This window comes from Colletes gigas, unplaced genomic scaffold, assembly GCF_013123115.1.
Source record: "Colletes gigas isolate AHSC1104 unplaced genomic scaffold, ASM1312311v1 Colletes_gigas_Sc00022, whole genome shotgun sequence".
Taxonomy (NCBI): Eukaryota; Metazoa; Arthropoda; class Insecta; order Hymenoptera; family Colletidae; genus Colletes; species Colletes gigas.
This window is the reverse complement of record NW_025106651.1, coordinates 1,144,793-1,159,323: the sequence shown is the minus strand read 5'-3', so window position 1 is coordinate 1,159,323 and position 14,531 is coordinate 1,144,793. Positions and strand designations below refer to the sequence as shown.

Genomic DNA, 14,531 nt, shown 5'->3' with positions numbered 1-14,531 from the left:
TGCCACTGGGTGAAGATTCTGTGACCTTTGTTGACCGTTGCACCGACGCTCCTCATCGATCTCGAATTTCTAGGATCAAGAGAATCGCGAAAACACGTCGAGAGACCGCTGGACGGTGCGTAGGCGATCGGAGACTTCGATGCACGAACAAGATACGAATGCGCGAGAAAAACAGCAACACGGCTCGGTAATACGCTGCATTCGATCGAATTCTTGATATCTTAGCTGGAAAGATCGATTGTAAAATTCACTCTAAATTATTAGGTTTCATAATAACATTCCTTAACTTTATTTTGTAAAAATTAAGTACGTGCCTGACGATCTGATATTTTTTAATTTCTATCAGTCAAGAATTATTACCAAGAGATCTATAAGTAACAGTATAGGTAGTGTAAAAATTCGAAATTCTTTCTGCGCTAATCACCGGGGGAAGGTTTTCTTTATCTCGTCAGAAATCATAAAGGTTAGCGACTTGGAGAAGCCTTTAACTTTCCATTTTAAAACTTCGATTCCTTTATCTCTCCGCCGTTTAAGGATTCTCTTCTCACTCGTACTGTCAGAGTATTCCTCGCCTTGCACGATGATTCGTAAGGTTGCCTCGCAAAAGAGTTGCACAACCAGCCTCGCGTTCGTCAGACACATGCGTCGTCTGTTTTCCATTACTCATCGTTGCAGCCATGTTCGATCTCCAGATAAACGCGAATCGCATGGCGCCGATACTGAACCATTCAAACCCGGAGACGATCCCCATTCACCACATGTTCTTGCATCGCCCTGACCTCAACCGATGACCTTCAGGCCTCAGAAAATCATCTCGAGTCATTAGCATTCGCGTTCCCGCGTCTCCCACGTGGCTCGCTCCTTCCGTTACGACACACGAATCTCTCAATTCTGAACATCCTGCTCGTAACCGTAAACCTTGTCGCCTTTTAACGGCAATAAATACTCGCGTACGCGTTTAATCGCACCATTGTGAGTCCCGAGCGAACGAGCATGTAATTTTCTTCGACGCTATCCAAAGCAAAGCCATGTTACCAGGGCGCAGACGGACACCGGTAAAAATACAAATTAACAGTGGCCAACGGGTCACAGTATTTTAATATTATTGTAATACGTTAACACTTTTAGAACTAAAATTTAATTTTTTCTTCAACTAAGTTACGAATTTTATCCTCGTCCTGTTTCCCACCATTTGCAACTCTGTTTGAGCGCAGTCTTGCGATCGCTCCTCACTCGTCGGATCTTCCTGACATTAATTGGCTCGTAGCTGTGACTCTTCGACAACTCGACAGCTAGAAGAAGCGTTCTAGCTCGTGGAAAGCTTCGTTACCCATCCCAGATCTAGTTGAAGCATAATATAAATAATAGTAATCATTAATAGGAATCAAAAATATATATGGTTGGATATATTGTTGCATCCAGTGGAAAAGCGAATATTCCGTTTCAAGTTTCGATTACTACGGAATGTACTTAATTAAGCAAACCGTTTAATATTTACGTTGCTAACGTACAGTTTGAAGGGAATTGCTCGATGCTTGATAATCTGTAAATCGTGATTCAGCGATCGCGAGCTATGAATAATAATGGAATGCCTTCGTGATTTCTGACCGCCACGAGATCCGTGCATGCTTCGCGGCGTCTATTAAGGTTTGCCTTGTAATATCAGAGTGATCGAGGATTACAACCCCTGCAATGATTAGTGATCGTTGCACGTTCATATCAGGATCTGAAATCAATGATTCTATCACGGAACTGACCGGAGTATAGTGACCGATAAATCGATTTGAAAATATTTAAGTCGAACGCGGTCGCGAGATTCAACAGTCCATTAGCTAAGCTTGTAAGCGTGGGTCAGAAATAACCCGCCACTCGGCTGTTAAAAATGTAACATGTGCGTTATTTAATAGCAATACCACGGATGATGGTTATTTACAAAGTACAGTTTCGTTCGCACGAGGAAAGTATATACAGGAACATTATTACTAGTCGTGATATCCTACGATCTTACAGAACCCTTCGTGCATTCATATATCGCTTTATATTTGATGCATGCCGTAGCGAAAGGATTAATATTCCATAGCCAAACGCTGTAATTTCCTTGCCGCACCATAGATACTGTTCTCCATCGTAATTTCTTCCTTAATACGTTATTTTATTTACGCCTGACAATAAGTTATTCCACAAACGAATTCTCTGTATGAAATTCACAGATAATTATACATATTAACGCCACTTCGAAGAGTCCTTTAGCTTTCTCAAGTATCTTATGACAGACGAATGTTATACGTCGCTATAAATTTGTGAAATGTTCAACGCTTTAAAGTCAGTCCTAGGAAATTAAATGGAATTAAAAATATAAAACGTGTTACTATCGTTACTGTAATTCTGATTTGTTAGTGAGCAAGAAAGAAAGCTCCAATCAATTATATTGAGTTTTAATATATTGTTGCATGAATTTGCTCACGATCAGAGTCATCGATTGTGCATTCCACTTCTTCGGTATGCAACTTTCATGGGCGCGAACTGTGTGCACGACACGGCATCGCTTAACAACGAGGGATTCTCACAATACCGATCGAAATCATGATTGCCTTCGACTTGCACCCGAGGATGCGCTTAAACGTTCTATAACTTACAACTAACCATTCGATACGTACTACCACATTTGCATACATTATCAGCGCATGTATAAGCAAAATAGTAATAATTTTTGATGCAACTAAGGAAAGAATTTATTCCAAATTGGTTAAAATTTGTGATTATCAAGAGATACAAACTATTTGTCACATTTTCTTGCCCTGCGAATAGCAATAGCGAAGAGTCCCGTTGTAAATGGCTCGTTTAAACTCATTTGCAATTCTTTTCTAGTATTCATTACCCCTCTAGTTATTAACTTTCCATAATTAGATACTGGTTCACTTTGCGGAGGATACGTCCGTTACAAGAATGGCATTCTTTTGGCTACCGCAACCACAGAACTTTGTAACTGGCTGTAAATAACAACGTAAAGTTTTCTTTGGGAATAATTGCATCGTTTACTCAGACAGAGTGCCTGTGTTTATCCTTTATGCGGAATTATGGAAGTATAAGCTTAAAACTTCATAACTGTCTCCGTGTGCATGACCAGTAGTGTGCTCACGGTTCCCAGTCTACAAGTTCATCCTAAAAGGTCACAGAGATTCCACCTCGTAACTTCGTCTCGCCTTATTTCCGGACTCTTACGAACCACTGCAGTAATGATGCAATCGCGCAATCCTAAGCGTATACCTTACAATTTCGTGAATGCGTAACCTCGTTCCTAACAATTCTCTTGGAACACCTGGGAAGTAAAGCAGTTTTTTTCAAAACAATTTATCCCGTCAAACGAGGTAAGAAACAAAACTTTTGAGAGGTCACATGCAGAGAAAAAATGGATAAAAGACATTTATAAATTCGATCACATTTTATTGAGTCAGCTAGAAAAATATTATTAATATGTCTAACCCAAGACAATAGTACACGTGTCTCCACCTATTTTATCAAGTATTTTTCCTACTTTGTGTACGTCTTGAATTGAGAAATTGCGAGTCAGTTAATTTCAATCAGATTTGTTTTTCATTGTCCTATTTCTAATTGTTAACTCTTCTAAGTACGAACATCGACGCTTACGCTCAGTGTAACAAGAGGAAATCACATTTTTATAATAGTGTATTACTGAATTTGCTAAGCTTAAACTGCAGCTGCTTGCGTGCACAAAGCTTCATTCCCAGTCGTTCCGTTACTGCTTCCATTGAGCAATTATCATTCAAACGATCCTTTTAACTCCAGCAAACCGCTGCCTTTTACTCGGTACCGGGATCAACGTATCTCCTTAATGAAAATTCAGATTTGAATTGTCAAGAATGTTAAGCAAGTCCCATTGTTCCCAGCGTTACAACCGTGACCTTAATCTTCTTGAGACCTATAAACCTTGCTTCGAACAGCCAGTATCATCCGATCATGCACGCAATTCCGATATTAATTACAACTTGCACGTGCGCGCATTAGTCATATCAATGGCGCCGCGGAAAAATTGTTTGTTCTATGCTCGGACTGCAATCTTCGTTCGCTATTAATATACACGTACAACCGGGATCTCTTTTATTTATTACTTCACTCGACACAGTTCTATTGCAACCGAAAGATGATCGAGAAAAATCTCGAAAGACAACATATCAGAAAATCATCGATTGTTTTAAAAAAATGACTTTCTTTCCCGTCATAAAGTGTCACGAAGTAAGAATACCATCTAAATTTAGCGGAACTGTTAGGTGCAAAAGGGGGCAGTGCAGGAATTCGAACCCGGTGTCGACGAATTTCAAATAACTCAGTGTGCCTGTGTAACAAAAATCAGATCGTTATCTGAAAATATGAAAAATTATGAGCGAAATCCGGGCGTAAATTAGTAGTGGCTGCGACAGGAGATTAAAAAGGATCGAGCTAACGCGATCGTTTCTTGTAATTGGATAACTTCAGGCCGGGAGGCGACGTTTTCGCATGCCGCATAATTAAAAACTGTGCAGGACTCAACTGTACTTTTTATTTATATCGACCGACGCGTATGTAAATTAAAACGAAAGACGGAATCCACTCGATGATATTGTATGTCCTAAGAGATGACGTGAAATTCTTTTGCACATTTAGGTATCACAAAATTACTGACACGTTTCAGAGAAAATTTTCTTTTTTGTTATTTCCCGTTTCAGTACATATACACGAGTAAATTGGGGGAGAGCTCGATCATAAAAAATACAAACTATGGTTTACAGTTTGGAACGATGGAGCAAGGACGATCGCGAAACTCTTCTCACTTTCGTCAGGCAGTCACAGCGAAACGGAGCTTTCGGTTCAGCTCCTCTAGATCGACCGACTATCCCGCGGCTTTTTCTCATTAAGAAAGCCCACCGAACAACACGATTTACGGTAATCGACGGTGGAGGGCAATTAACGCCGGCAGTTCTCCTCGCGGTGTCCCCATTTACTCGTAGGAGTACACTGCTACTTGTGCGCCTTCTACGATCGACCGTCGGATAACGACTCGTTGATTAACGATCGGCGAGTTCTCGACCTCTAGAAAACGAGTCAACGGGGACGATCCCCGCGCCGATGAACCCTGACCTTCGTCGAACAACGATGAATCCTCGAAACCGAGCGTGCCTCTCTGCTCCGTGATAGATAATGTCGCTACGAAACAGGAATCGTGAAATTATGGCCAACCGGGGCTGATAAGCGCCGATACTCCGCGGCGGGAAACGCTTTGCCACGTACTAAGTCGTTGAACGGTTCATAGTTTATTCGCCGCGAACTCCTCGAACCTTTTAACGCGATCCGAAGGGTTGGCTAACAACCATAAGCATAAGGGAAATTTCGTCCTAACGTTACGATGTAAAAGTCGTAGGACGATTGCTTGAAATTTCGATAAAAATAGCAGAAAGAAATTTTTGTCTGTTCCAACCTTTTTGTAATATTTTTCTTTTTCGACTTTAAACGCGTTTATTTTTAAAATCTGCCCGTGCAATTTCGCTTATTGCATATTTGTTTTAACTCGATACGAGCGTTATAAAATTTATATTAACACTTAAGGGGCCTTTCTACCTTGTGGGATTAAAAAAATCGATATTTTTTTTTTTGCATTTTCCTTTAGTATGTTGTCTCGAAAATATATCTACCAAATATTAAATTGAAATTTGAAAAACTAACGAAGTTATAACCTGCTGAAATGTACCGCGCGCAGGTATAACAACTGGACGTGAAACTTTAAAGCTGTTTTTCTCGAAACTACATTTTTCGGCACTGCGTGCGTGATAACTAAAAAACTATTCAAGATATCAACATCAAATTTATACAGTATCTTCAGAACTGGTCTCCCTATAGCATAAACTAGGATAATTGCGATATATGCAATACTTTTTCTTTTATTAACAAAAAAGCAACCAAATATATGAAAATATTCAGTATTTTTTCGTAAAATAGCTGCCATTTTGCCATTTTTTGTTTTTTTGAAAAGATCCTAGTTCATGCTATAACCACAATCATCTATATTAAGAATATCGTTGGTTTTAGGATTTCGAATAACTTGTTCGCAAGATATCACGTACGCAGTCGGGTGCCGTTCGTAAAAACTGTTGTTTGATGATCAACAAAAACAGCGTAATCAATAGATATTATGCGTTGCAAAAATTCGTAAATATAGCTAAATATATAATAAATGTATCTACAAAATCCGGAATTAATCGCTCTTTAATAACCCGCAAAAAAAAATCACAAAGAAACACGTATTTTTCATGCCTACAAGGTAGAATGGCCCCTTAAGTGGACCCTCGATCTCAACTGAATTATTTTACTTAATGTTGAGTTTTATCAGATAAATGGAAATCAACTTTCCTTTAAAGCATTTTAAAAATAATGAACTAATGGAGGATTACACAAATTTTCAAATAATTACATTGACAAATATTAAACAATTATTAGTTAAACTTGCGGATAATCCACTTAAGGGTTAAGGTAATTTAAAATGATAAAATGTAAGAAAATGAGATAATTTGCTTATCGTAAATACCACGTTCGACGACATCGCCAATGGGATCCAACGAGCCGGGAAGATCATTTTGCAAAAATGGTAAATAAATTGCGGCTGTTAGTCTATTTGGCGTCCCGTGAGGATCGTTATCAGGCTCGTCGCGTTTGCTCTATTGAATTTGCGCGACCGCAAACCGTTTTAGTAACAGTTCCCACGGCGAAGCACACGGTTATCGCGGTGAAAAAGACCGCGAGATACGAAACGCGCTTGCTCGCGGAATCTTGACGCAATGAAGATCCGTTTGTCGTGAGAGGACAGAGGGACACGAGGCTGGAATGAGATATTGTTACTTGCGGTACTTTTGATCAGCGGAACCGCGTGTTTGGTTGGACTACGGGTGTTCCGTGCAGCTGTATCCCGCGAATCGATTATTTATCGGTCGCAGGAGGGACACGACCGGCCTTGGAACCAGCAGGAGACAACGTCTGACACGACCGCTTGACCCTGGCCACTTCGTGCCGCACACCGGTCTTCCACCTCGGGTTCAGCGTTTTCTTTTCTTTTTTTCAATTGCTTACAAGCTCGCGAGCCGGGATGCTGAAAAAGGACACGCGCTTATTAATGCATCTGTTTAAAGTGTGTCTCTAGTTCCCTTTGAGCAACGATCGGCGTAAACGCTGACGTTACCCTAACCGTAAATTAACCCGTCGATTGTGAAAAAGAGATTATATGCTCAACCGCGAACGAAGCTAAAGATCAAGGATTCAGCTGGATCGTTCGGAAGCACTCGTCGTCTAGCTTCTCGAGAGGCATCGTTGTCGATCAGAGATACGTTTCTCGCTGCGTGGAGATAAATCAGTCGCGTTCGAGTATCGAAGAATCTGTCGCTCCAAACTTGGCAAATGCGTACAATGCCGAGGAATCGAGAAACGTGCCTTGCAGTTCGAAGTTTCGTTGTTACGCCGACGATGGTGATCCTTTCGGGCACTTTATCTTCCTAGTTTCTGGACACACAAAGGAAATACAGAGTGCCACAGCTGGGAAAAACTGTTTGGTACAGTCAGATGTAAGCGTTATTTCTTATTCTTCGTTATTACAACCTTCGTCCATTTATTTGGTGATTTGTCGATTGCGAAAGAATGAGTTTCTTTCGATGAAAAGAACGTTTCAACGAATTCCATTTGTATTGATACATGATCTACGAGAGATCAAAAATACCAATTTCTTTTTATTGCATTTTCTTGCGGTGTAAAATGTACAGTGGAGTTTAAAGAAATAACGAAGCTGAGGAAATTTTAAGAAAGCGTCTGATAGAATTGCGGTCGACGAAAATGCGTACTGTGCAATTGATTATAAAACACTGTGTCCATTGTAGGCATAACAAATCCAAACGTTTTGTTATTCGAAAAGATAGGGAAAAGATTATTCAACTCTCTTATGCTAATATTAGTTTTAGTTTTTTTTGTTGATTTTGTGTCCAAAAAATGGCTTCCGTGTGTTATGATGCAGCCTATATAAAGGACATCGCGGTGATGACACAACTCGGGAGTAGAAAAAGACCTGCCCATGACGACGACGTGACTAATGTCTCGGGAAGGTTCAAAGTGACGGAGCCTGAGGATACTTTAACGCTATAATCCGACAGGTGAGGTGCAGTTAACGCGCTTGGACACATGTGCAAGTTGTCCGTTCACTCTGTGTGACGTTGCGTAAAATCAACGGGGGCCCTCGGAACGATAAACTAAGCGAGAGTGTAAATAGGGTTATTCGTGTCGACTTTAGCCACTGTTACTTGTCGCTACCGAAACGCGACTAAATTGGAGTCGCTAGAGTTCCTCTAACACTGTGTTCTAGAATTTATTTATTCGTATCACCCTTGGGTAGCATAAACCAATGTGTGAAAATTAAATACATTATCCTGGAAAATTGCATTGAATTCAAAGTTAAGTGCTTCCCTTGTTGAGCGTTTTTCCGATTCCTTTTACGAGTTCCCCCGGCCGATTGTCAGTTTTCAAAAACTAGGAAAAAGTATCTGGCAAGTCGGGAGCTCCGTGACGCTAAACCGAAGTCCACACGATCGCAAATCGAGTCGGAAAGGGTACCGGTTCCTTAACGAGAGAGCGCAATAGGATAATACTTGCGCGTTTATCAAGATTTAAATGTTTGACGTTCCTACTAAACCTGCGTATGCTCACTGGAATGTCTGAAAATGGATAAAACGTGTTATAACGGAAAATGCCGTTCATCGATGAATTTTTAAAGGACCTTAATCACTGCCGCCATTTTTCGTAAAATACTCCAAGTACCCCCATTAAGCCTAGAATAATTGTGACATATCGCAGCGCTTAATTGATATCGAAAATCTGCGCGTCGACGGGGCACGCCGTTTTATTGCAAATTAAAAACGATGTGTATTTCCGGAGAAGTTCGGAGAAGAAAAAACGTGTAATCGAAGAAAAGAAAAGACGCGTCGTCGGTTCTAAATTTGAAACGGGATTCTTTAACGGCCTATAAAACTTCGCGAGTTCATCAGTTGATTTTCGTTGCCCAATAAATCGATAAGTTTTCGAATATTTGCCGAGGAGAGGACTTGTCACGTGCGTCCATCTTAATGGGCGTATATCACGTTTAATTGTGCGACGTCGAATATTAAGATTATCTAATATCGAATTTATGCAACGAGTTAAAGTCATCCGTTCGAATAAGATTAAAGTAATTGGCGAAGGAACGACCAACGAGTTCCAAGGCAAGTGTCTGAAGAAGCACGTGGAAATTTACTCGATAATCACGTTGATAAATAAAAATCTTAGATTCGTTCGTAAACCAGCTTCTGCCCATGGTTTTGAATTAAATTGTTATTGACTCAATTGTGATATAACACAATGTCATCTAGACGGTTTTTTTATATTTGATATGTAATTTGATTTTCAAAAAGGTATATATGATCTATAAAACGATTAATTTGATAAGACACATAACTCTAAAGGAAAATGTTCCATTTTATTCAGAATGCATTCCTTTAACGGCGATTCAGCGATTTGCACGGTCAAATGGTTATTCTATTGTGTATCCTTTTATAGGATGCCTTGGAGGATACTCGTCACAGCCTTTTGGATGCCTGGAATGTTATTATACCTCTTGCTTTTCATGGTTCATCCGCTTTGTTCCAGAGTTATATCGAAAACTATTGAAATACTTATGTATTTAGAGTTGTAACGCTTGTTTCGCTCTTTTATTAAAATACATGAAATATAATGAAAGTCGCGAAGTGCATAAGAAATGAGACAGAAATGAAAGAAATTGATACCTGTGCCTAAAAAGATTCATAGACCACATGTCGTTAGACTTAAACGTTGGTGCAGCGTAAATTGAAATTCAGTTAACTGCAACGTGACATTTATCCCTTTCCCATGGTTCCGTCGGGTACACTGTCCAATGTACCGCAAATCATGCACGACTACCATATCCAGCGATTCCAGCAACAAGATACCATAGGAGGAGACACTCGACAAACAGAATCCTTACGAACTTAGCCAATTGGCCTGGCCACGTTTAGTAGGGCATCATTGTTTCTCGCGGAGAAAGCTCATGGGGAGAGTCTCGTACATCTTTCGACTTTCTTAAGATACGCGCCTTCGCACGAGACGATACACGGATACCAAAAGAGAAAATGCCATTGAATTGATTTGCACGTTTACCAATTCAAGGTGAAGACACCCTGATCGTACAGTTTCGCTTGATCCCGACGCTAATTACTTGATCCACCATGTCGTAAAAGCGTGTTGTATTCCACGAATAGAATTTGAATACGTCACGTTTGTCACTCTATGTTTTTAACTTTTAATTCAGCACCTATTGAAACGAATTCATAAACTGGACAATCAAATTGTGCATCGAGAAGCAGATATGATCGAGCAGCAGGCGAAACAAATCGAGCTTACTTTTTCTTAACTTTGACTACTAGTCTGTAATTTTCACTTGTATTCGTCGCAAACGTTTATTGGATATTAAGTAAACTAACATATTAATTTACAGACTGGACGTGCCTGTTAAAGTCACGCGATGAGTGAAGCCATTAGGAACACGAGCCGCGATTTACCTTTTGTGATCGTGATTCCAACGCACGGACATGCGGTATTTGCTAAAGGAGTTTCTTGTTGGGATACCTAATCGACCGCAGACACCTCGTTAGGTCTAACCGAATGTACTTTCGCGTAAATTCTCTTTCGTCGCGAGGAATGTCTGGTATGAAAAGAGTGTGTTAAATTCGATGTAATTTTTAATGCATTATGATGTAGTTAAAATCGAAAATCGAGATAACCGTCTTTAGGATTATTATCTTCGATTTAAGTAACGAATAACTTTTTGTTAATGATTCCCTTCGAACAAACTTTTGGGTAACTGTTATTTTTCGTTCTTATGTGTAAATAATACTATAGTGGCACCATTTGTTAAAACAGGCTGGTTTTCTTGTTAATAAAACCTTAGAAAGACTTCTCAAATATGTAGGATTTACATTCTTGAAGATGTTATTTATGTAGAAATTTTTAACTTTGTTAAATCTTCGTGAACAAAATTAAGAACAGTTGGTAAGAAATTGCTACACACGCTCGTTTGTATTCCAATCATGCAATCTTTGCGCAGTAGCAGGATATTCTGGAACCCATTGAGGTCGTACATATTTGCAAAGAACAGATTTATTATAACGACGCAAGAGATAAACACGTCATTTCTGATAATACGTCCGACATATGGTGTCCTACTTTCGCGTGGAGAAAAATTCAAATGTTGAATCTTATTGTCTGTCACCCTTATCCAACCCCCGAACACAGGATGCCTCGGCAATACTCGAAACGAATAAAAATATATTCACTACGAGGAGGAAAAAAAATGATCGTACGTATTTAGTCGTCGTCGACCGTACTATTAACATTTTTATGACCGACTTCTCCCTCCCTTCGATCGGTCAGTGACTGTTAATTAAGAATTAAACGACTCTGTTTTGCAATAATCTCTCGATATCACGCGGGGAATCCTCGAACGAGGAATTGACATTCCATAATTCCGGGATATCTTCATAATTGAGAAACAGAAGTGGTCTACAGTGTTTCACAGCAGGAGGAAACTCTAATTTTTTCAACGTTAAGAATGTAATTTTTTTTATTATAATTTCATGATAATTTGAATACTAAAATCAGTAAGGAATTTTATACAAATTCCTTACTTATGAGACTAACATAACACGGAATTTATAATGATGATGGATATTTACTATTTTCTTGAATTCTGACTTCAAATTCTTAAATACTGTGTATCGTTACGCCTGAAATTGAAACATAATAAAATCGTCGAGTATGCAATTGAAATTGTTTAATTGTTAAAATAATCGGCTTCCAAACTTTGTTATCATGCTTCTGCAAGGTTTTGGACACTCATTAAAAAAAGCAATGCTTCAGGGAAGATCTTGAAACTTCATTTACAATTCACATCGTTAAACCTGAATTTGTAATCGAGATCCAGTGTCTAATTAAGGACCAAAGATTTTACTTCGGAGCATAATAAATAATTTCTTTGTGTGCTTTTCTAGAGTGCAACGTCGCGGGTTTCGTCAGCAGTACTGGTCAAGTGGAAAGAGTGCCATACGTGTTTCTGCCCCAACGTGGCCAGATAATCTACCCCCACGCAGAGATTCAATTCGAAGGTGAGTTCGTTAATACCAAATATTAATTAGTTCTCAAACTTATAATAAAATAATCTTTACGGATTAAACGCACATAACTCGAGCGGCAAATTCAAAAACATCAATTTCTCGACTAAACAGTTCAGCGTAAACGATTCTTTATCTTTCCGTTCTATCATCGGCTCAATTTACGCGATCATCAACGTTAACGTCTTCCTTATGCCATGCAATATCTCCTATTATCGTTTGACCAATCTTTCTGTACGATGAACGAAGGTGTAACGACCCCGGTTTGCGGAATTGCTGGCGCTCAGCAATTAGGTCGAACGGGATGGTTGGAACTGAGGAATCTCTCGGACACCGAACCACCCTTCAGGCTGTTTCGAGACGAGGGCAGGACATTCCTGCAGGTTGGTATAAAATAAATAGTTTGTTATAACGCTCGACGGTATAAAATATACAAGTCGTTACCCTGCCAGGACAGTTATGAAGTCATAATTAAACGCATTTACTGCTGCAAATCCTACCTCGAACGATAATCCGATTAACCCCTTGCGATTCGAGGCATTGCATGAACCTGCTGGAACAGGTGTTTCGTCCCAGCAGGTTCATGCACAACTCGTCTATTTGCACTTATAACCTATGACTTGTGTCTATTTCTTGTATTACAATAACAAGATCACAATTTATAGTAATATGTTGTACCATATTTGTTATTTAAAATTAGTCACTTTATGGTATTTTTATTATTACTCACAAAAAATGTAAATGTACGACTAAAATGTAGTCAAATAAACTACAAAAAGGAAACACAACGTTAGACGTAGCATTCGGTTTAAAAAAATTCATAAAAATTCCTGATTTTCCCAACTTCCAGGAATGACCCCTTACCTAAATTTACTTTATTAAACCCTAAACCCTTGTCGTCACCGTTAATCGTCGTTAACAAATTGTCTCTGGGTCAAGTGGATCGGTGAAGCTGGTCTGAAAGAAGCAGCTGAGGGTCGCGTGGTGACAGCCAAGCTAGTCTGCAGGGACGCGTCGTCGAAATCGAAATTTCCCAACGTGTTCACGCCGTGCGTGGCTTTCAGGGTGGCTGGCTCGCCCTCGAGGAGCAGTGAGTAATCAGCAGTGGTCCAAAAGGGTTATTATTCCTGTCGTTCCACCGTCCATAGATCCGAAAACTTTCTTTGTTTCTGCTCAGACGTTCGAGAAGTGACGTTTTCTTCAACGACGCAACTCTCTCAAGGGCTCTCCACCACGGAGTACACGGCCATCGGTCTATCATCTGTAATCCTGGCCCTGATATACGTTGCAAGCGTGTCCCTGTATCTTCACAGCAAGAAGGCCAGACGAAAAATTATCGAAGAGCCGGAATTGAACCTAACGCCTGGCCGTGAAGTCAGTGGATTGGTGAAGAACAATCCGTTACTCGCTGCTTCGAGACACTTCGAGAGCGACACCACCAGCGGCCTGACGGAGAGCGACCTTGGCGACGAACTTCCGGCCAGTGATGGCGAACAGGGCTTCGAGAACGTACGTTCCTTCTCTCGAATTTGAACGACTTTGTTAAAACGTGCAATGACTATGCGTTCTCATCAGGTAACATCGGCTGTCATCCACCCTCACTGCGTCTATTTGGAACAGTCCGAGCTCTGTTTCGGCTCTGGGTCGCTCTTAGGCGAAAGAATACCGGAGGAAGATGTACGAGTCGTGGAAACCGCCGAAAATCCCCATCAACAAGATATTCCTGTCCTACCCGGGGCCCAGAGAAGAAAATTATACTTCAATCCCGCTTATTTCGATAGGCAATTGTTGCTGGTAAGTTAACAGCTGTCCAGTTAAAAAAAAAGTAACGGGGTTTCTCTATAATAGAACGTTGAATTGAAATAAAATAGAAACTGGGGAAGGTAATCTGGTGGTCGTTGCTTTATTATTTGGTGTACCTTATTGGAAAACTCTGTACTATGAACCCAAGCATTATAAATAAATTTCCTTTGTACGACATAAATTTGGATAATTCCTAGATAATTAAGGACAGCCCGGTATTTTTCTAGGCTCCCCCTCCAGCAGCCATCGAGTTCCTTCTCAAGATACGGGAGGTTATCTCTATTGCCAAACACAAAATGGCCGCGAAGAAATTCGTTCCTACTCTCATCGGTAAATAGAATAAAAAGCAGGCTGCTCAAGTCATAACTATATAAAATAAAAAAATTATCTAATCCAAAGAGTGTAAATGAAATTTAAAAATTAATCACGTGCTACGTGACTACGGCTATAAAAGTGTTAAGAGTAAAGTTTCATAAATTCTGT

At 40.0% G+C, this 14,531-nt stretch overlaps 1 protein-coding gene across 1 annotated transcript in view; it reads left to right on the top strand.

The window, feature by feature from the left end:
* Positions 1-14,531, top strand: part of LOC122401161 — a 94,066-nt gene that overhangs the window by 76,948 nt on the left and 2,587 nt on the right. Inside the window, exons 6-11 of the mRNA XM_043403124.1 lie at positions 12,126-12,239; positions 12,495-12,628; positions 13,185-13,335; positions 13,423-13,754; positions 13,821-14,039; positions 14,276-14,378. Of these exons, the coding sequence (XP_043259059.1) occupies positions 12,126-12,239; positions 12,495-12,628; positions 13,185-13,335; positions 13,423-13,754; positions 13,821-14,039; positions 14,276-14,378 (1,053 nt within the window). The remainder of the gene's footprint in view (positions 1-12,125; positions 12,240-12,494; positions 12,629-13,184; positions 13,336-13,422; positions 13,755-13,820; positions 14,040-14,275; positions 14,379-14,531) is intronic.